Source organism: Pelecanus crispus, chromosome 4, assembly GCF_030463565.1.
Source record: "Pelecanus crispus isolate bPelCri1 chromosome 4, bPelCri1.pri, whole genome shotgun sequence".
NCBI lineage: Eukaryota > Metazoa > Chordata > Aves > Pelecaniformes > Pelecanidae > Pelecanus > Pelecanus crispus.
The window spans coordinates 47333417-47361296 of record NC_134646.1 but is presented as its reverse complement, the minus strand read 5'-3'; the positions used below and the strand labels follow the sequence as shown (position 1 = coordinate 47361296).

General features: G+C 39.8%; 1 protein-coding gene across 1 annotated transcript; it reads left to right on the top strand.

Annotated features, from left to right (window-relative positions):
* Positions 1-672: 672 nt before the first annotated feature.
* On the top strand, positions 673-17771 carry AGA (aspartylglucosaminidase). The gene is made up of 9 exons (XM_075709861.1): positions 673-829; positions 2792-2945; positions 3600-3712; positions 9634-9746; positions 10731-10845; positions 12858-12933; positions 13765-13872; positions 15979-16112; positions 16947-17771. Exons 1-9 carry the CDS (start codon positions 673-675, stop codon positions 17045-17047), a joined length of 1071 nt encoding a protein of 356 aa, XP_075565976.1. The 3' UTR covers positions 17048-17771.
* The last annotated feature ends 10109 nt before the right edge of the window (positions 17772-27880 follow it).

Here is a 27880-nt window from a genome sequence, read left to right as displayed (position 1 = left end):
TTCTATAAATCAAGGCTTTTTACAAATTCATCCGTAAGCTATTCGCTATAGTAGATCCCAAAATGCACCCTTCGCAGAACTCCCTTGTGCCATTAAGACACTTTGGACAAAAACATACATGTTAACAAGGCGGCGCGTAAAGATGCTGCATGTCAATCTCCTGAGCACAGATGGCGACTGCACACGCTTCACCCGGCGTGCCCCCACGGGCCAGCCGGGCTGAGGGGCTCGGCTGGCCCCCACCCCACGGCCCCACCGCCACAGCTCATCTCGGACTCTCCAGCAGCGGTAATTTCACCGAGGGATTGGGACCTCCACGCAAGGAGGCTGGCTTTAACACCCACACAGCAAATATAAATTGTATCTTAATATGCACTGGGCCTTGGCGTTTACTGGGAGGCGCTTAGGCTTTTCCTCGCCACAAAAACCTTCCTCAAGAGGCCTACGGCTGCCCCCGCGCTCTGGCGACGGCGTAACCGCCACGCCAACTGTAACTGCCGCGCCAGAGCCGGCCGCCTCACTCCACAGGGGTGAGCAGCACCCTCCGCACCGCTCTACCCCCGCCAGCGGCCGTATCGCTCCGCCGCGGCCGGGCCGCGTGCGCATGCGCCGCCGCAGCCGCCTGGTTGGTGGCGGCGCGGTGGGGGCCGGGCCGGGCCGGGCCGGGCGGTGATGGCAGCGGCGGCGGGACGCGGCGGGGGCTGGCGGCGGGGCCAGGTCGCGCCTCTCTTGCTCGTCGTGCTGCAGCTGGCGGGCCCCGCCTCAGCCGCAGCCGCAGCCCTCCCTGTAGTCATCAACACCTGGGCGTTTAGGAAGGCCGCAGAGACAGGTGCCCCGGCGGGGGGCCGGGTGGGGCAGGGCGGCGCTGATCGCTCGGTGCTCTTCCTGCTGCGTCCTCCTGCTGCGGAGCTGGCGGGGGGCTCTGCGTGTTCGTGTTGGCTTAAAAAAAAGTCTCTTAGGTGTGGCTGCGCTTATGCGTGGCAGGAAGCAGCGGGCGGTGAGCCTGCTTCGGTTAAGCAGCTCTGGCGGGAGCGGGCCCGGGCTCGGGCTCGGGCTCGGGCTCCCTCCCGCCCGCTCTGCCCCCCTCACGGGTCAGGGCGAGCCCCGGTGCCGGCCGGGAGGCTCCGTGGAGGCCCTGTGGAGGCCCTCAGTGCGGGCTTGGAAGGAGCCTGCGTCGGGTTTTGGAGGAGCTCGGCCCCGGGCCGGGCCCCGGGGTGCCAGGGTGCCTTGCATGGGAAGGGGCCAAGCCCCTGAACTTGCGCTTGCATTGATGGTGCTCTGTCACTGAGCTCTGGTGTTGCCCGAGAGACTGCAAACAAATGGTTTAACTTTAAAGATTGGGAAAAATGCATTTAAAAAAACAAAAAAAAAAAAAAAAAAAAAGGAGGGGTTATGAGTTGTGGAAAAGCTAGATTAAAAATATTCTTTCACCAGTAATGTGGTTTACACTCTTGTGGCTGTTTGCAACGGTGACTTGTTTTTAATGGTGCCCTTCTGAGATTCATTCTTGCCCCCAAAGATTTAGATAGTTCTGAATATTTTTAGAGCTCTGTGTTGTTTTGTGATGTGATATTGACAGTCAAAGCGGGTTTTCCTGTAGCAACATAAATTAGTTGTGGGCACTGATTTTAAAGGACTCATAAGCTATTTTAGCATAGTTTCGGGAGTGAAATATAGTCATGAAAACTGCAAGGCCCTTGCTTTGCAGCTTTTGAAAGCTTGTGTTAAGGCTACTCACAGCAATAAAGGTAATAGGAATTGGAGCAGTACTCACACTGAAGCTAATAATAAAGACACACATATGTGGAGTTGGATGCTAGGTATTAAGTCTTATTTTTCCCTTGCTGCAGGCGGTTTCATGCAGTTACATGCAGCATTTGTGAAGGTGAGGCTTCTTGAGATGGCTGAGACAGTGTAATAGTTTACTTCTGCCAAAATGAGCTGGGCTGTATGCTTCTGCTGCCTCCCCAGTGCTGGGTCTGGCAGATGATGGAGCACCAGAGCCAGCACAAGGAGGAAGAAGCAGGATTGCAACTGTCGATGGCAACAAGCTCAGACATCTTGGAAAATCTTGCCTGAGGTTCAGCCTTGTGCAATGTCGTATGTGCAAAGCCTTCAGGCCCGCTTTATTCAAGTCATGTCATTTGGCACGTCTGTACTGTCTTACGAAACTGCACCGTGAGCTAGGTCCTAAAGAATGGAAGACTAGGGATTGAACAGGAGAATGTGGAGACTAATTTCTTGTACACTGTTTCCACTTTCTTTTTGTTCTTATGTAGTTACTGATGTAGGTTTACATCTTTTAGATTACTGTATGATTTAGATCTTTTTATTCTGCAGCTGGACACTTAGTGGTGTCATATGAAGCTTTTGAGGACTGCTTGTTAACTTTTTTTTTTTTTTTGAGATAAAAGTTTTGCTCCCCCCCCCCCCCAAAGGCTTTAAATAAACAGCGATAAAGTAGTGGTTGGTTCTGGGCAGAGGAGGTTATTTAATATATAGAAGTTGTGATGATTGTTAGTATAACACCTTGCCAGTCAGCAAAAAAGCTTCATTTCTGAGTTAGAAATTCTAATCAGATGTGCAAGTTAAACAGTATTTGGAAAAGTAATGCTTTATATTCTTTTGAATATTTATATATTTTGACTTTATTTCGCTTTAAGTTGTAGTTTACTGTTTTTAATTCACTTATATAGTGTATCTTCATCATGTCCATCTTTAAAACATTTTTTTAAAGCAGTAGTGGAGACAGTTTTCACTGGTGACATTTATTTATTTGTGTTGATTACAGCTTGGAGAGTATTACAGTCAGGAGGTTCTGAGCTGGATGCGGTTGAGAGAGGATGTGGTCAGTGTGAGATTGACCAATGCGATGGGAGTGTGGGATATGGAGGAAGCCCAGATGAAAGTGGCGAAACAACACTGGACGCAATGATTATGGATGGGTAAGAAAACTGCATGGAGAAAAGAATGATCCCTGTAATTTTTAGCACACTTTAATGTAAGCGTTGTTACTGAGATCTTGTTGGTTTAGGGCTGACTGTGGGACAGCTTATGTGCTAACTTGTGGAACTAGGAAAAATACTTACCTAATTGGTGGAAGAGTAGCTAAGTATGTTTGTTATTGAATCTTTATATATATATAGTGTAGTAATCCAGCTCTAGATATAGCAGTTGCAAGATACATAGCTTGTAGCATTGTAAGCTTTCCCGTTACATTCATTCCATAAATATTTCACTTCTGGAGCAATTGTCTTCTGTATTTGATTTGCCATTTAAAGCTGTCCTGATTAAAAAGTAGTTGCAAGTGTGTAGTTCATGTTGCGAGTTTATGTAGCAAAATAGTTACTCTACTGAAAATATTACTGTGGATGGAGTTACTGTCACTTGAGCAACATCCCCATGCATGTGGCAGGAAACAATATATGTAGGAAGCTTTTCCTTGCTAGTGTGATGCCATCTGTCTATGGCATAGGACAACTAAAGCAATATGCTAAAGGAGCAAGCTTTCTAATTTAGATGAAAACAGATTTTGGCTAAAAAAAATGTACAATTATTCTTTTATTTTTTAATAAGTTTTAAATATTTCTTGTTTCCAGCAACACTATGGAAGTTGGGGCAGTTGCGGATCTCAGACATGTAAAAAATGCAGTTGGCGTAGCACGAAAGGTCATTGAATACACTAAGCATACATTATTAGTGGGAGAGTCAGGTAATTATTCCTTTAACTGTTTCCAAGTAATACCCTCTTCTTAAAAAACTTCCTGTTAAAATTGCTATATATTAATCTTGGTAATATAGGTGGAAGGATTCCCTGACAATCAAATGAATCTAGTCAAATAATTCAGAAGTGTCTACTCTCTTACTAAAAGTGTCTGTGAATTAGGTTTTAGTCCATTATTTGGACATGAAAAGAAAAATACTTTTATGGTCTTTCCACCAATTTAACTGCAAATATTAACTTGTGATCCCAAGGCTTTGCTAATATCACTGATATCAAAGGTATCAAAGAGGACTTGGTACAAGACACTGTAGAAGCTGTTAGATGTAAACATGTCATTTAAAACCATGGAGTAACTTTTTCTCAAGAATGAAAGGATTAGTAAACACTACAGTTACCGTTACTATTTTATGAGCATGATTACTGTGTTTCATAGTTTAAAAATATTAGTGAGAACTTGAATGTAAAAAAATTACATTAGGGGCTGTATTCCTAGGCACAACAAAAGAGCAATAGCAAACTGGAGGAATAGTGGAGCTTTTACAATATGACCTACTGCTGTTAGAATAATACTGGTTTCAAAAGAGATGTACGTTCCAGGGAGGTATACGAGTAGTGAGTGGAAGGTTAGTTGGCTCACAGTTAAGGACTTTTAAAATATATGTGCCTGCTTAGAAAGAAATGTGGAGATAAGGGTGGAAATTGACATCTGAGCATTAAGGGTGAGTCAAGTGCTTTGAAATTGATAAGAAAAGATAAAAGATTCTTGAAGGAATTAATGTGTACAGAATGATAGAGAAATAAGTGCAACAGCAGTTTTCTGATGGAGTAAAATAGGGCAATAGAGGGAGGTGAAGACAGTGTTTGACAGAAGGTCTGAAGAGAGATTTGCATATTCTATTTAACTTGGGCAGTTGGCCATGATTAGGTTACAGGTGGCTTTGATAAGAGATTTCTCAGGTGATGCTGAAAAAGAAATTGGTCAGGTGTTAAACAGAGGAGGAAGAAATGCTTATACTACTCCTTTCCCCATCATTGGTAGTTATCAAAATATTTTTAATTTTTGATTGGTAAAATGAGCAGAAAAGATAAGGAAGATAGAGAAACAGAAGAATTAAAGTGCTGATTTAAAATATATTTCCCAGACTAAGAAGATAGCTCTTTGCATAATGGAGTTGTGCGGACAAGGCTGTTATGCTGAGTCCTTGCTGTCAGTGAGAACTTTCTCAGCAGAAGGTGTCTAGCAGCAGTGGCAAAAGAAAGACAGGAAAGCTGAAGATATATCTGAGTGAAAAATTGGATATGGTGATAAATGTTAGTGAATGAATCAGAGCAGTGGAGAAATTGAGAAAGAATAGTATTTCTTGTGAAGGAATGTATTTTCTGTGGAAATAGGAATGTGGATAAAGGAAACTATAGTTGTGTTTAGCAGGTGAAGACTGATAAAGAGAAAATACAGCTGTAGTTCCAGAAGAACACATTTGAACCTTCAAATCAGCATGTGAGAGAAATTACAGTTTATTTTCTAAATAAAAATACTTACATTTTCACCAGCAAAGCTAGCTAGAATAGTAAAACCTTTTCATATAAATGTATATAATCTCTGCAGGCTTTTTTTATTCAAGATGCCAAATTGCTGAGGTTATTCCTTATTTTTGCCCCAGTAATGAAACTGCACTTTTATTTGAATATATTTAGTGATATAATCCAGAAAAGTCTGCCTGTCTCCTAAAATTTCATTTCTATGAGTGGTTGACAATGCCAATGAGGAGGCAAGCTGTGGCACACATTAATTTTGTTTAGTTGATCATTTTTAAATGTGTGAGCAGTCCATTGTTCCTGGCAATAAAGTTTTAATGAAAGTAACATGAAATTTTCATTTTCAGTGTTAAAAACATTGATGGAATCTGTTAGTACCATGACATCTGAATAGTCTTCACAGTTCTGTTTACTTTGACTCAAAAATTGAAGTTTAGGTATTTTAAAACCTTTGGTACATAGAGAACTTGAGGAAGAGGATGTATTACAGAATCACGGAATGGTTGAGCTTGGCAGGGACTTGAGGTCTTCTGGTTCAATGCTTCAGCTCAAGTAGGGCCACATAGAGCTGGTTGCCCAGGACCATGTCCAGATGGCTTTTGAATATCTCTGAGGAAGGAGACTCCACAACCTCTGGGCAACTCCATCACCCTCAAAGTGTAGAAGTGTTTCCTGCCAGTCAGAGGGAACCTCCTGCGTTTCTGTTTGTGCCCATTGCCTCCTGTCCTGTCACTAAGCACCACTGAAAAGGGCCTGGCTTGATCTTCTTTGCACCCTCTCTTCAGATATTTTTATACACTGATGAGATCCCCCTGAGTCTTTTCTTCTCCAGGCTGAACAGTCCCAGCTCTCTCAGCCTTTCTTCATCAAAGAGATGCTCCAGTCCTTTAATCATTTTTGTGGCCCTTTGCTCCAGTATGTCTATGTCTTTCTTGTACTGGGGAGCCCAGAACTGGACACAGTACTCCAGGTATGGCCTCCCCAGTGCTGAGCAGAGGGGAAGGATTGCCTCCCCTTAACCTGCTGGCAATACTTCTCCCGGTGCTGCATCCACGCCTGCACTGTTGGCCACCTTTGCTGCAAGGGTGCATCGTTGGCTGACATTCAGCTTGCTGCCCCTCAGACTCAGGTCTTCTCCTGCCAAGCTGCTTTACCACTGGGTGGCCCCAGCATGTACTGGTGGATGGGATTGTTTCTCCCCAGGTGCAGTACTTTGCAATTCTCTTTCTTGAACTGCATGAGGTTCCTATCAGCCTATTTCTCCAGCCTGTTGAGATCACTCTGGATGCCAGCATAACCTCCTGGTACTTCAACCGCTCCTCCCAGTTTTGTATCATCTGCAAAATTTGCTGAGGGTACGTACACTCTGCCCCATCATCCAGATCATTAATGCAGATATTGAACAGTACTGGACCCTGTATTGACCCCAGTGGTACACCGCTAATTACTGGCTCCAACTAGACTTGATGCCACTGATCACCACCCACTGAGCTAAGCCCTTCAGCCAGTTTTCAGTCCACATCACTGCTCATCCAGCCAATAATTCATCAACTTCTGTATGAGGATCTTGTGGGAGACAATGTCAGAAGGCTTATGGAAGTCAAGGTAGACCATATCCATTGCTTTCCCCTCACCTACCGAGCCAGTTGTTTCATCATAGATGGTTAGCAGGAAGATGAAGCATGACTTTCTTTTGCGAAGCCATGCTGACTACTCCCAATCACCTTGTTGTCCTTCATGTGCTTGGAAATGGTTTCCAGGATTAGTTGTTCCATCATCTTCTCAGTGATCGATGTGAGGCTGACTGGCCTGTAGTTCCCTGGGTCCTCCTTCTTGCCCTTTTTGAAGACATGACTGGCAGTTGCTTTTCTCTGGTCTTCGGGCACTTCGCCCAGTCACCATGATTTCTGCCTGACTTCATGCTCATTGGGATAGACTGCTGTTGATCTTGGAGAAGGTGATCCTTGAATAATCAGCCAGCTTTCTCGGACCCCTCTTCCCTCCAGGTCTCATGGGACTCTTTCAAGCAGATCCCTGTAGAGGCCAAATTCTGTTCTCCTGAAGTCCAGGCTTGTGATCTTGCTTTGTGCTCTGCTCCCTCCTCTCAGGATCCTGAGCCGCACCATATCATGGTGTGGTGAAGGCTGCCTCCAACGTTCACATCCCCAGCAAGCCTTTCTTTGTAAGTATGAGGTCCAGCAGATCAGCTCTCCTTGTTGGCACTTCTGTCAGTTGTGTCAGGAAGTTGTCATCAATGCTCTCCAGAAGCATCCTGGGTTGCTTATGCCCTGCTGTGTTGTCCCTTCAGCACATGTTTAAATTAGTCATGCCTCTGATTATTGATAAAACTAAAAGAATTGCTAGTCTTTCAACTTTCAAGAATGTCTGTACCTGGGTTTTTATCTCTTTTTGAAATTATTTCCCTTTCAGTATTTTCAGTGTGGGAAAAGAAAAACCAAACTAAACTACTAAATAAAAAATAAAAATGTCTGATAGTGTGAATCAGCAGGTTCTAGGTCAGGAACTGAAAAGCTGAGTAAGAGGCTGTGAACACTGAAACAATTATCCAGTGAACAAAATATGATAACCTTTAAAGTCTGAAGTCATATTGTTGCATCATTTTCACCCAGTAAATTGCATTATTTTGCCCCAAAAAACCCATGCAAAAAGGCTTTGAGAATAATTCACATTGGGGAAGTGAAGAAATCATTGTATCGTATTGCATGAGGAAGCTGATCCTGTGACTTATATGTGAACAGTTTTTAGCTAAAATCACAAGCTATGATGAAAGCTTGAGCCATACTCAGTGAAGAGGATGACAGTGTGGTGGTCATAAAATCTGTCTTGAACAAAAAAAATTCATGCAAGTCAAACCTGTTGTCTTCTTTTACTCTTGCTGTTGTAGATGTAAGCCAGACTATAACCAAAGCTGGTGTGTTTTTACAGCTAAGGTTTATAATGCCAGTGGTGTACATGAAAATGAGTTGGTGTAGCTTCTGTTGAATAGATACAGATAACAACACTGATCAGTTCTTGCAGTGTTAAAAGAGCTACTTTCTTCATTCATTGCCTAATTTCTTTAGCAAAAGTCATAGAAAACTGGCAATAAAGGCCATTATACCAATGTAGAACTGAGTCTGTTGAGGGACATTCTGTGCAGAATGATTACAAGTGAGGAAAAGAAGAATAATTTTGGTTAACATCTACCAAGAAATTTTCAGATTTGTCTTCAATAGATAGGAAAGTTTCATAATCACAGTGTGCCTGACCTTTCCCCTTTTTGTCCTGGCAATACTTAGACCAATAATCCAAGTGAAAAGTTCAGAGTAAAAATGACCAACTCTACTTCCTGGAATAGAAATAAGACTTCAAAAGTCATGAAAGAATGACCGACAAACATGCACAAGCACAATTTTATTATAAAAATACCCAAACTGCCTGTTTGTTCTAGAAATGGGAAAATAAATATCTGTTTAATTGAAACTGTCAGTTTTCTTTTGTTCAGAGTGCAATGAGACTTTAACTGTGTCAGTTTTTAAGAAAAACACAGAAAAGCTGTCCAGAAATAATTGAAGGCTTTTCTTAATTCTTGGACTGGAGAAGCGCGTTCAGCTGTGTATTATAGTGACATTATTATCAAGGATTGGTAATATAAATTGTTCAAGCATCTGAATCTAGCAACAGTGTCTGTTACTAGGTAATATCAAAGGTAGCTACAACTAAAAGATGAAAGATCTTTTTTCTTTTCCCTTTCCCTAACTATAAAGTCATTCTTAGAAGTGCAGTATTCTTTCATTGCTTATGTTGGTATTTTTTTTGCTCCCTTGACACATACTATATTAATTTTCAAAACAGGGAAGCAGTCACTTTTAAAGCTGCAAGGAAGAAGTGTAATATGATGTAAGCTGGTGGATTGATTTCTCCAAGTATCAGTGTTTTAGTGGCAAATGTTGTGCCGCTATGTTACTTATATTTCATGAAAGATTAGCTTTTTAAGGAAAATATACTATTATTTGTATCATTTATTTAAATATTGCTGTGACACACACAGCCCAGGCCACTTTTGCTCCAGGTTATTTGTGTCCAGCTGATTAAAAGAGTTAAATTTGTTTCTCTTCCAATGGTAAAACATACATGTGTTAACATAGTTATAGTGAATTGAGGAAATTTGATATTGCCAGTAAAGGGAAAGCTTGTTACTGCAGTTGTACATGATTATAATGGCTGATACTGCTCCGTGAAGACATATTTCTCATCTCCATAGAGAATGTAGAATTTCTTGATTTCTAGATAACATTACATGAACGTATTACCATAAAATATATATAAATGTGAATAAATTAACATTTTTGGTTTTGTTTTTGCTTTTCAAGCCTCCCTGTTTGCTGTAAGAATGGGGTTTCCATATGAAGATTTAACTACCCAAAAATCTCTTTCGGTGTATTCAGAGTGGCTTAATCAAAACTGTCAGCCAAACTACTGGAAGGTACAGTGCAGTGGTGGTGGTGAAGGGTGGGTTTAGAAAGTCAGTAATGCAGCATTGCCTCTTCCTTTCAGCTTACATTGAAGTTGTGCTTTACATATGAAGAGAAAAAAAGTTCTGCTTATTAAACAGAACAAACTTGGAATTACCAAGCATTTGGTAGACTTGGGAGGGGTATGTGTCTGCCTCAGATCCTGCTGGTTTTGACCTTGCTGCAGTAGCATTTTGGAGTGAGAATTCTTTTTTTTAGCTCTAAATTTGGACAGGACTTCTCCAACTAAACAAAGCAGTGCGTGCATTTTTTGATGCATGTATAAATTTCTGAAAGAAAATCTTACAGTAGCAATTAAGGTCCTTAAATAGTTGAGAGGCTTTATGCAGACCTGTGAATGCATCAGATGAGTGCAGCTGTCTGTTAAACTTGCCTATTGTGATGAGGTTCATTTGTGGGTTTTTTTTGTTTGTTTGTTTTGGGATTGGTGTTGCAGATTTCCACATGTTTGTACACTGTCTTCATTGTTTCTTGGATATGAACTGCTGCATTGCTGAAACATTTTAATTCAATACATATTCTGTTTTTCAGTTGGGAAGATATCTTGACTATGATACTGACAACAATAATATCTTGACTTGACATGAATAAAACAAGCTCAGTTCATCTGGTTGCGTTTTTAACTTGAAAATTTTCTTAATTTTGCTGAAGAATGAGCTTTTTTTTTTTTTTTTAACCACTCAGTTGAGCAAAGAAGAATCTTTAATTTGAACAGCATAACTTTCTAGTAGGGTAAACTTTTTACCATATAATACCAGAAGTTAGTCTTTATTCTTTAAGCATAACAACTTGTGGGATTTCAGTACAGCTGTATAATTTAAGTATTGGGCATCTGATACCTGTGTAGTAGATTATAGGTATTGATTGTAGTATTTTTAAATCTGTCTGTAATAAAGCATAATATATTATTCATGAAAATCGCAAACTTATTACAGAATGTGGTACCAGACTCTTCAAAATCCTGTGGACCATACAAACAGCCTGAAAAAGTAACTTATAAAGAAGAGCAGACCATCTCACAAAGAAGTGTTCAAAATCACGATACTATTGGTAACAACTTTTGGTAACTCTTGATACTGATCTGGTTTTTTTCCCCTCATTCCCGTACAGATTAAATTATGCTGAGTTTAAAGAAAAGTATTTCATATAGGCATTGTTTCCTATTTATAATAGTTTCAAGATTCTGTTCCTTGTGTGTTAGGATGGAGTGCCCAAAAGTAGGATTTGGTTTGGTGGGGGTTTTTTTTCAGTGCACTGGCTGCACAACCACTTGCTTCATTTTTTGCCCTTAGCTATTTGTTCATTGCCCTACTGCTTTTCCTTCATACCTTGGCGTAATTGCTTGGGCAGCTATGGATGCTTAGAAAACTAATCAAGATTAAAAATAATTATTTTTATCTTGATTATGGTTAACCTAAGTTAAGTGTCCCCTATAGCTATCAGACCAACTTAAAAGGCTTTGCAGTGGTGGAAGAAATGAGTAAACAATTAGTCCCGTTGCCAACCAAAAGCAATGTTTGTCAAACAGTCCTTAACCTTCCAAAATAAAGCCTGCTTTCATTTTTCTTCTATTCTGGCTTTTGACTAAATCAATAAACTTCTACAGACTACTATGCTTAAAACAGGTTAGCAGTAGTAGTCGCAAAAACTTCTAAGAGTTTACTGATTGAGGACTGTTAATTGCTAAGCCTATAAGCTGATGAATGAGCAGATTAGACAAAGGACTGGAGCACTTACAGATTCATGTCTTTCAAAGCTTTATACTTTGTAGTCTTGAAACTTAAACTTTTTGGTTTAGTCTGGATTTTTTTCAGTTTAGCAATTCGGAACTTTTTGGCTGACAGTATTTGCAATACCAAGAATTAACAAGTTCTTTCAAGTGTGAATCTTTCTTCTTTGCTTCCAGTCCACCCTACTAATAACCAATTAATGTTCTACAGAAGTCGGGCAACCTACCAAATTCTTAAGTTGGTAGGTAGCTTTCTTTACTCGGGTATACAGTCTTCTGTATGTGCTAGAAAACTCAGAAATTGTGGAGTGTCAGGATGAGAGGGGAATCTCCTAAATACAATTCAGGAATTGATGTATCATTAAGTAGTCCTAAGCTGTTCTGTAATAAATGATAGTGCTTATATTTGTACTTCAAGTTCTCCCACCCCATTGCTTTATATATGAAGTGTTTCCTTGACTAACATTTTGAGAAGAGTTATCATTCAGAAAGCATTTAGGAAGTTGGTAGGAACTGATGCCCTTCCAGTCTTTTTGCAGAGGCTAATGGTGGCCGTGGAGTCAGTGCCTCTATGCTTTTAGCTTCTACTGGTCAGGGGACTTTTCTATGAGAAGAGGAGGTACTGCTTAGTGAGGTCAGAGAACCAGAATTCAGCTCTTTGAATTCTGCTTCTTGGCTCTCACTTTGTACTGGAGTTTGATGTCAGCAGCAAGTTCTGCCCCCTCTTAAAGTGAAGTCTTGCTCTATGGAGAAGCAGCTGATCCCAAATCCTGTTCCAAGTGGCAATCTAAGCTTCTCTAGTATGAGGCAGCGGCTTCCTTATCAGCACAAAATTAGCAAGGGGTAGGCTCATCCACACATTTGATTTCCTGTCATGTAATTCTTGTTACTTTGGTAGGCAGTATTTCACCTTCTGTGGAATTTAAGCTCATCATTCTGACTTTTTTTTTCATCTCCCTCAAGCACCATTTATAATTTGCAAACTTTGTTGTTCTGATGGTACTGGTGGAGGATGTGGTGACACCTGGTACTTGTTCTCTACTGGTTAACATAAGTGTATATCAGGAGACAGTGGCTGCTTGTGCGGCAGTAACGTACAGCTCTGGACAGTGTGGCACTCACAGTTTTAGATTCCTTTTTGAGCTCCTATAATACATGCAAAAAGTTTCCAAATGTGTTTTAAAAATAACTTCAGTGAACAGCTTTTCCGTATTTCAGGCTATCATTAATTTGAATAGTCTGGGTATTGTGGTTCTGTTTGATAACCATAGTACCAATTTAATAAATTTGTTAGGAGTGTTTCTGAATGTTTCATCCCTGTTGAAAATTTTAGGTATGGTTGTAATTGGTGGCAGCGGAACCGTTGCTTCTGGGACATCTACTAATGGTGCAGTCCACAAAATTCCAGGGTTAGTATCTCTGGTTTTACAAAAAAGCTTTTTTCCCCACCTCATTTCCTGTGTTAAGCTTATCTAAAGGTTATATGTTTTAGACTGCGATGATCACAGAATGGCCTTGCTTATTTCTGGGCACTGCCATAAATCCTAATACTGAGAAACTGGTTCAGTTGCAAGATGATTTGTGTTTGTTTGAGGGAATGCTTGTTTTTCAGCTTGCTTAATTCACTATACAGAGACACAAATAACTGGCACAGTTGTGAGGCAACTTGTAAGGCAAGGCACCAGAGACAAATAAGACAAATTTTGGAGAGGTGCACAGTCTCCAAAGAAATGTACATTGAATCAGAGGCCCAGGCCTGTATTTTGTCTTTAAGATTTTTTTTCTGCCCTGTTAGGAATCTTGTCTGTCAACCGAGTCAGACAACTTCTGGATTTAGCAACAAGTTATTTAACATACTAATGTCCCCAGCTGCTTACTGTTGCCCACTGGCTAAGTCTTACTGCCCTAACTATACTCAGTATAAGAACAAACAGTTGTGATTGGAGGTGGGTTAAGCCTCAGGTCAGTCAGGTTATCACAGATCACTTTTATCAGTAGTTTTAAGACAAGACTTCTGACTGCAATGGAGTGACCTCTTTACCTGTTCTGTTTTCCTGTGGGTTTAACACTTAACACAGCTGGAGGCAGTAAGGTTGGCAAAGTTAAAAGTGTGCCCAAGTCATAAGAAATTGCCAATATCAGGCCAAGAGCTATTACATTAATACAATCCCACTGGAAGTAATAAATTATATTTTTCTATAGTTTCCAGTTTTTGGGTTTTTTTCCATTGTTCACTACAGCCGTGTAGGAGATTCTCCGATAGCTGGAGCAGGATCCTATGCAGATAGTACGGCCGGAGGAGCTGCAGCTACTGGGGATGGTGACATCATGATGCGCTTCTTACCCAGGTTTGTCCTTAGGGCAGACTTTGCTAGCTTTCTCTAGCAAAATGTGAGCTCAGCAAATGAAGTAATTGATTAAAAAGACAGCATGACTTACTGGCTGCCCAAATGGGAGTAAAGGAAGGAAAGGAAGGGGAAAGAACAACAGAATCAAGTCATCCTTATGATCTGTCTTAAAAGAAGTGACTTCTTAAATATCTTGATGACAGATCCCTTAATACTGCCAAGCTGTGGGCAAACAGGCAGCCGGTAATGAGTATATTCCCAACCTGCATGCTTTTTAACAGAACTGATTAGCTTTCTCCTCCAAAGTGTTTTGTTGTGTGGGAAATAAGTGTTATAAATTGTAGAAAGGATGAGAGGTGAGCCTCAGATTACTCAGGAGGGTGGGGAGGTGTCACTGTAACAATCCTATGTAATTGCATCTAATTTGAAACTGGAAGAGGTGTTTTAGTGCTGTCATCATGGCTGCATAACCTGTGTAAAATATGGCTGTTTTCATGCCTGAGTCTTGACAGTCATTCTTGTGGGTTGGTCTCAGCAGGAATGAGTTATGGAAGTCCGTGCTGAACATAATGGGCACTGACACTTGAAGGAGTATATAGCAGTGGCCTTCATATTACTCAGGTGCTTTTTTGAAACTCTGGCAGTTATGAATGTCTGCTAGCTGTTGCATATTTACAAATGTCCTCGATGAGTTGCAAGCTGTTCCAAGCCGGTCTTGAAATAAAAGGCAATTGACAACTTCATGAATTATCCTACCAACAGTAGTAGTAAGTTGAGCTCCTCTATGATGTTAATCAATAAATGCTTACATTACATTTCAGCAGCCTGAAGGATTTGGCTGTAATGCTTAAAACATTTTGTGTTGACACCAATGGGTTTTAGAAAACAACTTGGACTAGATGGTTAATCACAGGTTCCTTGTAGATACAGATCTTTCCTAATTCCACGTTATTTAGATACTCCCACATGAAAACAAATAATAGAATTGACCTGCCAGAAGTGAAGGAAGTGTCAAATAAAGGGCAAAATTGCTAATATTTTCTGTCCTCCTTCTTTGAGATAGTAACATCTTACTGATTTTTTTGACTAGTGAAGAGACCTCTGTGAAGTACAGCTTTATAGTCAGATAGTTACCTTTAGATAACTTGAACCTATTTGATTGTTAGAATAAATCAAAGATAATAGGGAGTCTCAAAATGCAAGGAGAGTTCTCTCCTGTGGTACTTTGATAACATCTGTAGTTAATGCTATCTGTAGATGAGTCTTAGTGTAACAAGAGTTGGTCTCGGTATATGCATCTTTCATCAAAACAATCTAGTGTTTGCTCTAAGTTGTATTATGTGTTATGTATTATTTTTTAATCTTCACAACAACAAAAGTTGGAGTTTTTTTGCCTCTGAAGACATTTTGGAAATGCAACTGATTCATTTCAAGCAATGCCCATATAGTCATTTGTCTAATGATACTGTAGATACAAAGGAAGTTGATTTTGATTACTCTTTCGTTTAGAGTGAGAAATTTTTTTTAAATTGGCATACAAAAAATTTGAAAGTGGCTCGAAGTCTTGATCAAACCATTGTACCTTCGTATTCATGGAATAAAGAAAATGTGTCAATTTTGAGGTTTTCAGAAGCTTAGTTTTTGCTGAAAAGATTTTTAATCCCTACTGAAATCAGTAATTTATCAGTAATGAATATTGGAGGTCAATTTTCTTCAAAAAATTATCTTGACGTTGGCCTCTTTGAAAACTAGTAATAACTTTTAATATCAAACTTAAGCATGCAATGAAAAATAAAAGCCACTAACTGTTTAATTGCTGCTTTGCAGTTCTTTAACTGATCTGTTTCTTACCTTCTTACTCAGAGAATTATCCCAGACTTGGTTCTGCCTTAGAGTGATAGGTGGCATAGATGACATCTTGCAGTCCTGGTCCTGTTTCTAATTTTCACATAGAACTTGACTAATAATTGCCCATATGAAGTTTGGCTAAAGATTATTTATCAAGTGTTCCCATTATTCAAAGAAATCAAGGTCTCTCAATGGTATTTTAGAATGTATAACCTGAGTATGGCTAACTGTCTGGGTGTGGGGTTGTTTTTTTCTTAGTTATCAAGCTGTGGAGTATATGAGGATGGGAATAGATCCAACAGTAGCCTGTCAGAAAGTTATTTCCAGAATCCAGAAGTATGCTCCAAACTTCTTCGGTGCTGTTATATGTGCCAATACAACTGGAAGTTATGGTATGTATTTTGCTTAACAAAGCTTGCTGACCCTAAGTAGGTCACAGAAGTACAAAACAGAAGGTGGTTTTTAAAGCAGAAGTCTTTAATTATTCTTTGAACGCTGCAGCAATACAGCCCATTCATAATATCAAATGCTGGTTAGCAGGGCAACTGTGTCCTAGTGTGGACTTGAGATATTTTAATTTTTCCTCTGCATTTTGATGTCTTAGACTTTCACAAAATTTATGCAAGTCCTAGTAAAAATCAAAAATATTTACAACCTTCATGTGTTTTCCTGGATTGTGTATGATTAATTTGAAGGTTTTAAAAAAGAAAGCTTATGCCTACCCTAGATATGGCATAAAGCAGGGAGAATGTGAACGTTAAGCATAACTTCAAAGCAATGCAAGATCAGTCATTGTGCCAGGCATCTCATTAGTGAACTCTTAGATCAGTAAGAAATACGATTTGCTAATCAACATGGCTTATTTAGTTAGACTGCTTATTGCTGTTCTTTGAACTCTTATTTCCCATAGTTCTGTGTTTAAGAGATTAGTGTTGGAGGAACTCATTAAGTTAATCAGGATTGAGAGAGAGAGATATTTTCCTAACTTACGTTACTGTTTTGAATTGTATTATCAGGGCATTAATTGCACTACAGCAGTCAGTAGCACTGTATTTTTACTTAAAAATTAAATACTTTCAAGATGTCTTGGGTTAAACAGATTGTAAAAGAATAATTACAGCATTGTAGTAGAATTAGTAACTGGGTCTTTAGATGGTAAAGTACAATGACAAAGACACTAATCCTAAATGTAGCAAATTATACTTTCCTTTTTCTTTCTTTCCTAGGTGCTGCATGTAATAAAATTCCAGGATTCACTCAGTTTCACTTCATGGTTTCTAGCCCTTTGCTAAGTCAGCCAACTGAGCAAGTAGTAGATTGCATTTAATTTTTGTTGTCCTGTTAACATCTAAACTTAGAGGAGGGAAGTGTTGAGGTTCCCCAGGTGTTACTTTTTAAAATGGTGGTTTATTTTCACTGTCATGTGAACAATTAAAAGGTATATTGATGGTGCAGCTACTACTTCACTATTTTTAATGTCTTCTACTTTATTATGGCTTTGTGTAGTGCAGCTAAGTTTAATCTGTAGTTTCCCAATGTAATTATCTTGGTAACTTATTTCTAAATGATTGTAGACTGGTACTATAATCTAGAGCGAGGTTTGAAAAACTGACTCTCTGTAGTTTGAGGGAAGTGAACATAGTTGCAAAATTATAGTTAGTGCTGACACTTTCACAGTTAGCATAGGCAATTCATCTCTGTTTAAAAATCTTCATCTAAGTGAAATGGCTGAAATTGATGTGCTTCACTACTGAGGTCTCTTAAGTCATGAATTTAGTAGGCATTACCTTACATCCCAACTCAATTTTTAAACTTTTGCAAACCTGACAGTCAAACTGTGGTTCTAAATACCACAAAGAGTTATCTGTTGTATATTTACTTCCAAGTAATGCCAAGTCTCACCTGCTTTTTGTGAAAAGTAGAGCTTTGGTCACTGGAAAAAAACCTTTCAAAGAGAGCTCATAAAGTGAACAGGTGGTCTTAAGCATGTGAAGAGAGCAAGTGTCTTAATGGCTCTTATAGTCTGTCTGTTTTCATAAGAACTAAGTAGCCAGAAGTGATGAATAGCAAACATTGAGCTGAAGCTTCACTTTGCTATTTAAAAACATATTTGGCAGAAGTCTGGAATAAAGGGCAGGGAGCAGGAGGGGCTCTGCCTCTACATGTGAGACTTATTTTGAGAATATTTAATTCTCTTTCTCAGATTTAGTCCAGGTTTTCTTTTCTCTTGAAAGGAAAATTGTATGCAAATGCTGACAAGCAAGGAAAGGGGCTTGGAGAGTAGCGGAGCAGATTTCAAAGCTTTCATAGTTAAGGACCATCTCCTTGCGGACCTTTCTAACTTGTTTCACAGCAGCTGGGAATACATTTGAATAGAGAGGACATCCAAATGTCCCTGGTAGTACAAGCCTTCAAGGAGTATTGCGTTGACTCTAACTGGATGTGAAGACAGGTGGAAATCTTCCTGTCACCTTTTTTTGTAGTGGAAGTTAAGTTATGAATCTTAATCACAGTGATTTCCTTGTCACTAATACGCTGTGCACTTGCCCTTTCCTGTAGCACAGCTACCCCTGCAAAGGAGCAGTCGCATACCTAGAACATGACAGTTACCTACAGCTGATAAAGCTGGGTTTGTCACTTTCTCTTTCTGTGTCTAGAGATACCAGGATTTGTTTGTAATAGAATTCAGCATCTTGAGGATTGTTCCAGAGGTATTTGAAGATCTGTTTGATCATTTTCTTAACTTGGTGGCTTGCTGATCATTTGATCAAATCTTTGATAAACTTGAGCTAGGAAAAGTTAAAAGGGGCGAGCAAGTAAAATGAGCATGTCTTGTCATAAACACTTTATTCTTTGTCTGCTTGAATAAAATCATTGGGTAATAAAAGCACACCTTAATCTGTCATTTATAAGTAAGGTTGTTTAGATGCTTGTGTACTGTGCTTTAGAATGATTGTTGCCTTATGTTCTGAGTTGGTATCTTTGAAAGTTGGAGAAAAACTTTCAAACTAGAATAGTCATCTTTAATGGCTCGCTGTTGAACTTCATCAGTGAAATAATTTGGTCGGTGATTCACTTCTGTCACTGGATCTTTAGAGCATCTCATAGCATAGAGTTCACTGTAGGCCACAAGAAGCTTCAATTAAAGAAGGTCTTACTGCATATATCTGCAGCAGTTTAAGAAAACTTTTCTACCTGTCCTGCCTACAACCCTTCTTCCATGGCTGCTGTATCTTCAGATAACTGAGGCAGTCGAGTACAAATAGATAATAAAATCCTAATGATTGTTGCTTTGGAGATAGCATAGTGGATTGTAAACATGGATGGTTCAGTACTGGCAGCTGAGTGATAATGTCTCAAACTGCTGCAGCTGAATCCACAAGGATTCATTTTTGAGAGAGGCTGGGAACATCCATAGCTTGCCTTCTAGTGTGCTTATGCCACACTGTGCTAGCTAGTGTAAGCCTCTAGAGGCTATGAGTGCCCGTGCTGAAAGATCATGAGTACTCTGTAACAGCGTACCTTAAGTTACTTACTGCATAGTCAGCTCATCTATACGTGAACTTGTCTCCATGAGAGACATGCACTAATACATATGGTTTAATAATGTAGGTTGCTTTGTCATGCTGAATTAGTTATCATAAATGAAAAGGTTAGTTTGTGTAAACTATTTTAATAAATTGTTAATTTGACAGTATATTAAATAATAATATTTATACGTGTGCCATTCCAATGTTATGGACAGAATTCTGAATTTAAAAAATATTTGCTTAATATTCTGTATTAGAAATATTTCTTTAATGGCTGTTAGTAGTAGTGCTGTTCTCTTATGCTTAGCAGACACATGAGTGTTTTTAAGAAAGCTTTTCACAAGTACAAACCCTTGCCAAAAGTAAGCAAAAATTCTATGACAGTCTCTGCTACGGTTGCAAAAAAAAAAAATACTGTTTCTGATTTCAGGGAATTTTGTATTTTTAAGTTTTTACTCTCAACCTTTTACTAAAACCTTTTTACTAAAAACGCAACAAAAACCAATACAGAATATGAGTATTTGCAAGTTGGTGGTACAGTTGAATGCGTCCTGTCTGTAAGTTGTGGGGTTTTTAAGTCCAACTGTGTTTAAGTTCATTAGCTTCTAGCTAGCCTGCTTTTTTCTATTTCTAAAACTTCTTACCAAATTATCACTTCATCCAATGTAGACAGAAGAAGAATCTTAGCTCAGTGGTCTGACTAACAAAGCCAACTATGCCATGTTTTTGCATACCACTGAATTGTTCTTTAATAAAACAATCTATATGAACCCTGACAATGTTTTGTATGTACTTATTGAAGAAAACTTCCCTGTCATTTCACATTTGTAGGTTGCCACTGACATACGTCCTTTCATCTGTAACTGCCTCAATCAGGAATAATTCAGATTTTCAGAGAATTCAAGGTTGGTCTTTCAGATGGAATCTACAAGTAACACTATATAAACTGGAGTGAATCTATTATCTCTTTGCAGGGTGAAAACAACAGTGGTGCTGATAGCTTTTTAACTTAGAAATAATTCTTTTAGCATTTGTTGTTTGGGTTTGGTTATTGCATGACTGTTGTAACTCATTAAAAACTCTGTTCATCCTTGTTTTGAAACAGACAATACATGTAGGATTTCAGTTCTGTTACCTGTAGTCTGTGTGAGGTAACATCAGTGATAGTTAAATTTACTTTAGCTCCAATATACAAGTAGTATGTTACATATTAAGCACTGAACTAGAAATGTTCTCACTGGGGCGGGGTCTGGTCATTCCTCCACATAAGTTCCATTAAATTTACAGCAAAAGAACATTACTGAAATGTCTGTGGAGCAGGTGTGGCAGAATCTCAGGATTTTATGACCAGTGTTATTATTGTTGGAGCTGCTGCGTCAGGCAGCAAACATTTTTAGATGTTTGTGCATTTAACAATATTTGCTGTGTTTTCATTCTCTTCTTTTTTCCCTTGACAGTTGGAATCGAAGTAGGTAAATACACCTGCTGGTACAATGTTCTCTTGCTACAATTAGCCAATATTTTTACAGTGACAGGTGGTGGTCTTTGAAATAAAAACAATAGCAACTTCAAAGTGTGCCAGTTGTTCAGGGAATTCCTGTAACTGGTGATTTTTTTTTTTTTTTCCTAGTAGGATAGGGAAAAATCTGCAATAAAAGGGTTTTTTTATTATGCTCTTTGCAGTTATTTTATATGTGTTTATATACTGTAATATATAATTACAGAAACAGTTATATTGTAAAAGTCAGGGGGTTTTATTGGTTAGAAATGGTGATCTTGGAGCTCTGCTTGGAAAAAACTTTCATGTGTTACATGAACAGGAAGTTTCTTGTTTTCACCCTTTGCATACTTTCCAGGCCAACTCCAAAATACATTTCAGCTCCAGTTCTGTTTGTTGCTAAATTATTATTTTGATTGCTGGTGGTGTGTAAAATATAAAAAGTGGCGAGCTCTGCCACTTGAATGTAGGTGTGAAGGTGGGTTGCATTTTATATTTCTACTTTGTTAGCATTTGTCATTTAAAGATCCTAAGGAATAAGAAATTCAGTTTAGCAAGAAATCAGTGGCCTTGGTTTATTTGGGATATTCTTATGTACAGATGGGAAGAACCTGAAGTTGTTACTTTTCCAAGACAAGCATAGAGGTTCTTATAGAACCTAGCAGTCCCAACAGGAGAAAGGCTTTTTGTGAAAGAATATACACTTAAGTCTGATCTTCTGACTGCATTTGCAGACTGTATTTAGTTTTTGTAGAATGTCTGGGTAACTGAACAGGAAAAATGCACTGTAATACTCTGACACTTCAACTTTTTGGTTTTGTTGCTACAAGATCAAAATGTTTAAGATACTTCTCTGTTGAAGGTTTAGTAACTTGAATTGACAAATGTAGGTGGTCTCAGTTACAGATGAGCTTTTTGTCAAACACTGACAGATTTTTTTGTAAATTTTTTTCCTACTGATTAATTTCTTGTAAAAGAAATGAAATTACATATTTACATATAGACATTTACATGTTACAGCAGTATGTTATAATATATTAAGCAACCATAATTTCAGATCAGCTTGTAATTGCAAAACTGAAATGGGAAATATAAACTAAGTAACTTCTCTCACATAGAATTTTGGGATCTGGATGTTTTATTGTTTGAAAGTCTGAAGAATGCCTTCATGTTAATTTCCACAGTATATGCTACCACATTCATTTTACTCATAGTCTTCACTTAAATTGCTGTATAGGTTCTCTGTTGTTGCACAGGACCTTGACAAATTAGATTCTCTTCAGCTCTGCAGGATAAACAAAGCTTTACGCAAGTTGTTTTCACTTGTCACCCAGATTCTTCTGCACCCCTTCCCACCCACCCCTTGCTTCTGCCCCGTGCAAAAGTAATTTCATCTGAGGCTTAAAGGAGATTTTAGGATGACTTTTGCTAAGGGCTGGTATCACATACTGCTGAAGCCATTTCACACAAATTTCGTAAAATCACCTCTAAACTAAATAGATACATTGCTTATACTAGCTACAAACTACAGCAATTAAAATTTTAAAGTACTCTCTGGTCTGTCTAAAGCCTTCTTCCATGTATAGGCATGCTCCTTTTCCTACCTCCCACCTCTGAAATCAGAAGAATACTAGTGGGTTTTTTTCCTGTTCTCCTGCCGTTATTAATGGTACTTTATACTTTCTTGAAATGTGTAGTTTGTTGTTTTATAAATGTTTTCTCTCAATTAATTTGCTTTCGTGTTGCTAGCAGCAGACCTGTGTCATTATAACAGCTTTCTTGACACATTCTGACTATACCAATTCAGGTTCAACTGTTGGTTAATTTTCTTTCCGAAGTTTACTTCGTGTGTGATGTAGACTGTCTTGTATTATTATTTTGCCAACTAGTATTTGGCGGGGAGGATCCAAGTTCTGGATGTTAAGACTTCTTAAAGGTAGCATAATTCCTCAAGCAGTTAGTCATTTTTCTTGATGTTTGAGAAGCCTACTCTCTACTTTTTCTGGGGAGAGAGGGGAGAGACGGGACTTAAGGGTTGGGGTTTTTTGTGTTTGTAAATACAAAACATAATAGATAATACTGTATTGTCCTGGATTAACTAACAGCAAGTTAGTGATTTAAGTGCTGGCTACGGAAGTTGCATTTTTGAGGGTTGAGGGAGGAGATACTCAAACTGAGAAGCAGTATCACAGTAGATTCCAGTATTGCGGTACTACAGATTTAGGATTATACTTAGCTAGGTCATGAATGCTTATTGTTCATAAGTAGATGCTTGATGGTGTATGTGGTTGTTTATTAAATACAATGTGACAGGCTATGTGAAAATAAAAATGGTTGTGCTGCTAGCTTAATACTACTCCTGGATATTCATTGTTACAAGAAAAATTCCAAGGCAAATTATCATAGATCATCTGTGGGAATGAAGGTTGGGTTGGCAGGCTAATACATAGAGAAATATAAAGGAACTGAAACTTCCCATAAATTAATATTTTTATCTGCAGCACTTTTCCTGAGCATTGAGAAGAAACATAGAACTGACAATTTCCTACTTTTGTTGTGTAATCAATTCTTTATCTATGTAAGATTTTTTTTTCTGATGGATTTATAGTAATAGATGAAGTAAAGTATTATAGATTAAAAGGGTGAATGTATAAAGTATTATAAACAGGTCTCATTTGTATGCAGTCAAGTGTTTTGCTAATTTGGTTGGTACTGGAGGACTAATTTGTATGTTTTAAAGTAGAAAATAAATTACATTGGAGTAGCTGCAGTGTTAACAAACTGTAACTATTTAAATTGAATCTTTACCCATTCTTAAGAATCTGTCAACATGAAGAGTCCTGTGATCTCACTTCTTGGCAAGAGTTATGACCATTTTTGTTACTGCTTAGTGAAACTGCTAGCCCCACAAAACGGGTCTTTAGGGGGTAGCATCATTTTGCCGCGTGGGCTTAAGGATGTTAACGGACTTTAACTGATTTCTGCATTGCTGCTTCTCCTCTTTGCCCACTCTGTCTCTTTGCTGGAGGTTACTCTGCCTGTACCAGGACTGGCAGACTAGAGCGTATGCATTCACCCAAACAGCTTCATGCCAGAAGCCAGTTTAACCTCTCTGACCTCTGTCTGCACTTTGCACTGAGAATAGGCGATGCCTGCAGCCCATTCCACTGGCTCTGCTGTGGGGTTCATAACTTCTGATCAAAGAGCAGTAACAAACAGCTCCAGGGCAATTTGACTGCAGCTGTTTGTTGTGGTAGTGTGCATCAAAGCCCTCAGGTACGTATATAATGCCATCCTCATTCCTGTGAATTGAGCTCCTAGGCTCATAGTTACAGCAGTGGTAATAAAATCCACAGGAAAGCAACTATACTGAACAAAGAACAATTAGCTAATAGCAAAGTGCTGAAGACAGGGTTATATTTTAAGCTTTGTTCATCTCTGGAGTTTGGTTTCAGCTGGATAAAGTTTTTGCTTCCCTGAAAAGGGTGGTTCTACCCGCATCCTCCAGTATGCATTCTCTCTTCAGTTATGAGTTGGTTATGGTGATTATGCAGCTCCACAAAATGGATCAGCTTGCTGGTCTGGCTGAAAACTGATCTTTTTTCAGAGCATAAGCAAGCTGTTCTGTTTTACCATACAGCTACCCAGCTGCTAACACCAGCACAAGACAGACTGCAGGAATACGGAAATAGGGCACTGAAGGGCACAAGAAATTATCCAGCTGGTGACACCACATACTTAGATTGGAAAAAGCCGACTCTTCAGAATTTTCCTGCACACTGAAGTAAGGTGCCTGTCTTTCTGCAGGTTTTATGATTCAGCCCTCAAGTTAGGTGCCCATCCTACTATTTCTCCCCAATAAAATTCAGCAAGAGACATGAGAAATCAGGATTTGAATCCGGGGCTTCCACTACTTCAGGGAGCATTCTCATCAACAGGCTATTGTCGTGGTCCCTGTTGTTGTGGTTTAACCTGGCAGGCAACTAAACACACAGCCATTCACTCACTCACTCACCCCCCCCCTCCCCAGTGGGATAGGGGAGAGAATCGGAACAATGCTTTATGAAAATGTGAGCTCTATGAGTTCAGACACCTTGACTGGCTGTTTAATTGAAAGTCGCTGTGACATGTTCTTTGTGTTAACACCACTGTGTTTTGGACAGACTACTGTATTGGGCTCTCAGGGGTTTCTGTCACACGGATGTCTGGTTACTGAATCACAAAGAGGTTTAGGCAAGAGACAAGTGCCAATATGCTCAGCAGAGCTAAGATCACATCTCCAGTCACATTCAAGAATAGAGCTATAACCCTGTAACTTAATTTGAAAAATCAAGTTTCTTTCAGAGTTGAGAATAGAAGTTTGATCTTGCATAAGGTTGTACTTCTATAACGATAATGTAGTGCCTCACTATGACAAATGTAACTGCTAATGCCAGATAAATATTCCAACTGTCGTTTATAATTGTCATTTATGTACCTTTGGTCAGTCTCAGCTATTCATAGTATGCCAATCAGCGTCCTACTTAACCATTATGTTCTACTTTGTAGCTGTGATTTTTCCAGGCTTAGCATTTGGGAAGAACTTCAAATGCGTCCTAGAAGTTGAGGCAATCTGGTCATGTAATAGACCATCTCACATAAGTGCCTCTAATGCATTTCTCACAGTGAATACCAAAATCACTGAACAATACAGAACTACTGAGGCCTTTAGTCTCAGCATGCAAAGATTAGAGTGCTCCATCTTTAGAAAGGGAAAAGTTGCCCTTTCTTGGGAAGATCCAAAAGGGACTTAGGCACCAGAGCCCGATGTTTTAAGCTTTATGGGGACCTCAGTACTTCGTCTCAGGTGCTACTTTCTAACTTTGTAGTTATTCCACATCTCCTGTATGTGTTTCTGTTGGTGGAGATGCATAAAACCAGTAACTCCTAATGCTAGGAAGCTAACAGGCCCTCAAGCTCTGGTAATTCACTTTCAACCCCAGGGCCTGATCCGATGAGGATGGTGACACTGAATGCTGCTTAGCAGATGGCTAGAGTGAGTTTGTGTGTCTGTGGCTTCTTGCACTTGCTTGTTCTAATGACTGTGCTATTATACATGAAACATGAAAATCTCTGTTCACATAGTAGCCTGCCAGAACACTGAGGCCAAAGAATCTTTTCCTCCTTATTCTCCTGTAATACCTAGCAATTCATTTATACAAGGTGAAACAGTTGCAGTAAGAAACATGAGATGATGAGGAAGATGGTGCATGAAGATTCATGCACCATGATGGTTCATATTGAGTGAACTCAACAGACAAGTGCAGGTCAACCAGGGGATCAGGCCCAGCCAGCACGGGTTTATGAAAGGCAGGTCCTGCTTGACCAACCTGATCTCCTTTTATGACCTGGTGACCCGCCTGGTAGATGAGGGAAAGGCTGTGGATGTCATTTACCTGGACTTTAGCAAAGCACTGTCTCCCACAGTATTCTCCTTGGGAAGCTGGCAGCTCATGGCTTGGATGGGTGTAGTCTTCGCTGGGTAATAAACTGGTTGGGTGGCCGAGCCCAGAGAGTTGTGGTAAATGGAGTTAAGTCCAGTTGGCAGCCGGTCATGAGCGGTGTTCCCCAGGGCTCTGTTTTGGGGCCAGCCTTGTTTAATATCTTTATCGATGATCTGGATGAGGGGATTGAGTGCACCCTCAGTAAGTTTGCAGATGACACCAAACTGGGTGGGAGTGTTGATGTGCTGGAGGGTAGGATGGCCCTGCAGAGGGACCTGGACAGGCTGGACCGATGGGCTGAGGCCAATTGTATGAGGTTCAACTAGGCCAAGTGCCAGGTCCTGCACTTCGGTCACAACAACCCCATGCAATGCTACAGGCTTGGGGAAGAGTGGCTGGAAAGCTGCCTGGCCGAAAAGGACCTGGGGGTGTTGGTAGACAGCTGGCTGAACATGAGCCAGCAGTGCGCCCAGGTGGCCAAGAAGGCCAACAGCATCCTGGCTTGTATCAGGAATAGTGTGGCCAGCAGGAGCAGGGAGGTGATTGTCCCCCTGTACTCGGCACTGGTGAGGCTGCACCTGGAATACTGTGTCCAGTTTTGGGCCCCTCAATACAAGAAGGACACTGAGGTGCTGGAGCGTGTTCAGAGAAGGGCAACAAGGCTAGTGAAGGGTCTGGAGCACAGGCCTTATGAGGAGCGGCTGAGGGAACTGGGGTTGTTTAGCCTAGAGAAGAGGAGGCTGAGGGGAGACCTTATCGCTCTCTACAACTACCTTGAAAGGAGGTTGTAGTGAGGTGGGTGTTGGTCTCTTCTCCCATGTAGTTAGTGATAGGACAAGAGGAAATGGGCTCAAGCTGCACCAGGGGAGGTTTAGGTTGGAAATGAGGAAAAATTTCTTTACGGAAAGGGTGGTCAAGCATTGGAACAGGCTGCCCAGAGAGGTGTTGGAGTCACCATCCCTGGGTTCAAAAAACGGGTAGACGTGGCACTTTGGGACATAGTCTAGTCTACCCTTGATTGGTTTAGAGTGGACTTCGTAGTGTAGGTTAATGGTTGGACTGGATGATCTTAAAGGTCTTTTCCAACCTAAATGATTCTATGATTCTAAGATCTGGTTTTCTAGACAGGCAGAAGTAAGATTCCATGAGGATACATGTCCTGACATACATCTGTTCCTTTGCCAGTATCGGTTAGGTAGTACGTGGTACCAAGCATCTGGTAAGCATTGCTGGAATACCAGCAGAGGTCAGAAAATGGGCTAAGTTCCTGAGCAGTTCACTAACAACAGGATGTTAAGGGCAACTTTCTGGTGAGTAAAGAATAAATGTAGATTTCTGATATCAAGAATCTTCTATCAGTGAGGTTCCTTAAGTTCCCATCTATTAAATTTCCATAGTAGTAAGTATCTGTTCCCAGGGATGTTATAAAGGCAAATGACTTAATAGTGAATGACTAACAACGTACCTATCTCATGCTGAAGCACCACAAAATTACAAGCTAGGTGTTCTTCTCTCATACCTATGAAATGCAGTTGAGCATAGAATCATAGAATTGCATATTTTATTCTCAAACCAAATACATGAGATTGCCACACTAGGCGCATTTGCAGGCCATTCCTGCTGACCTTACTGTCTACTTCCAATGCAAA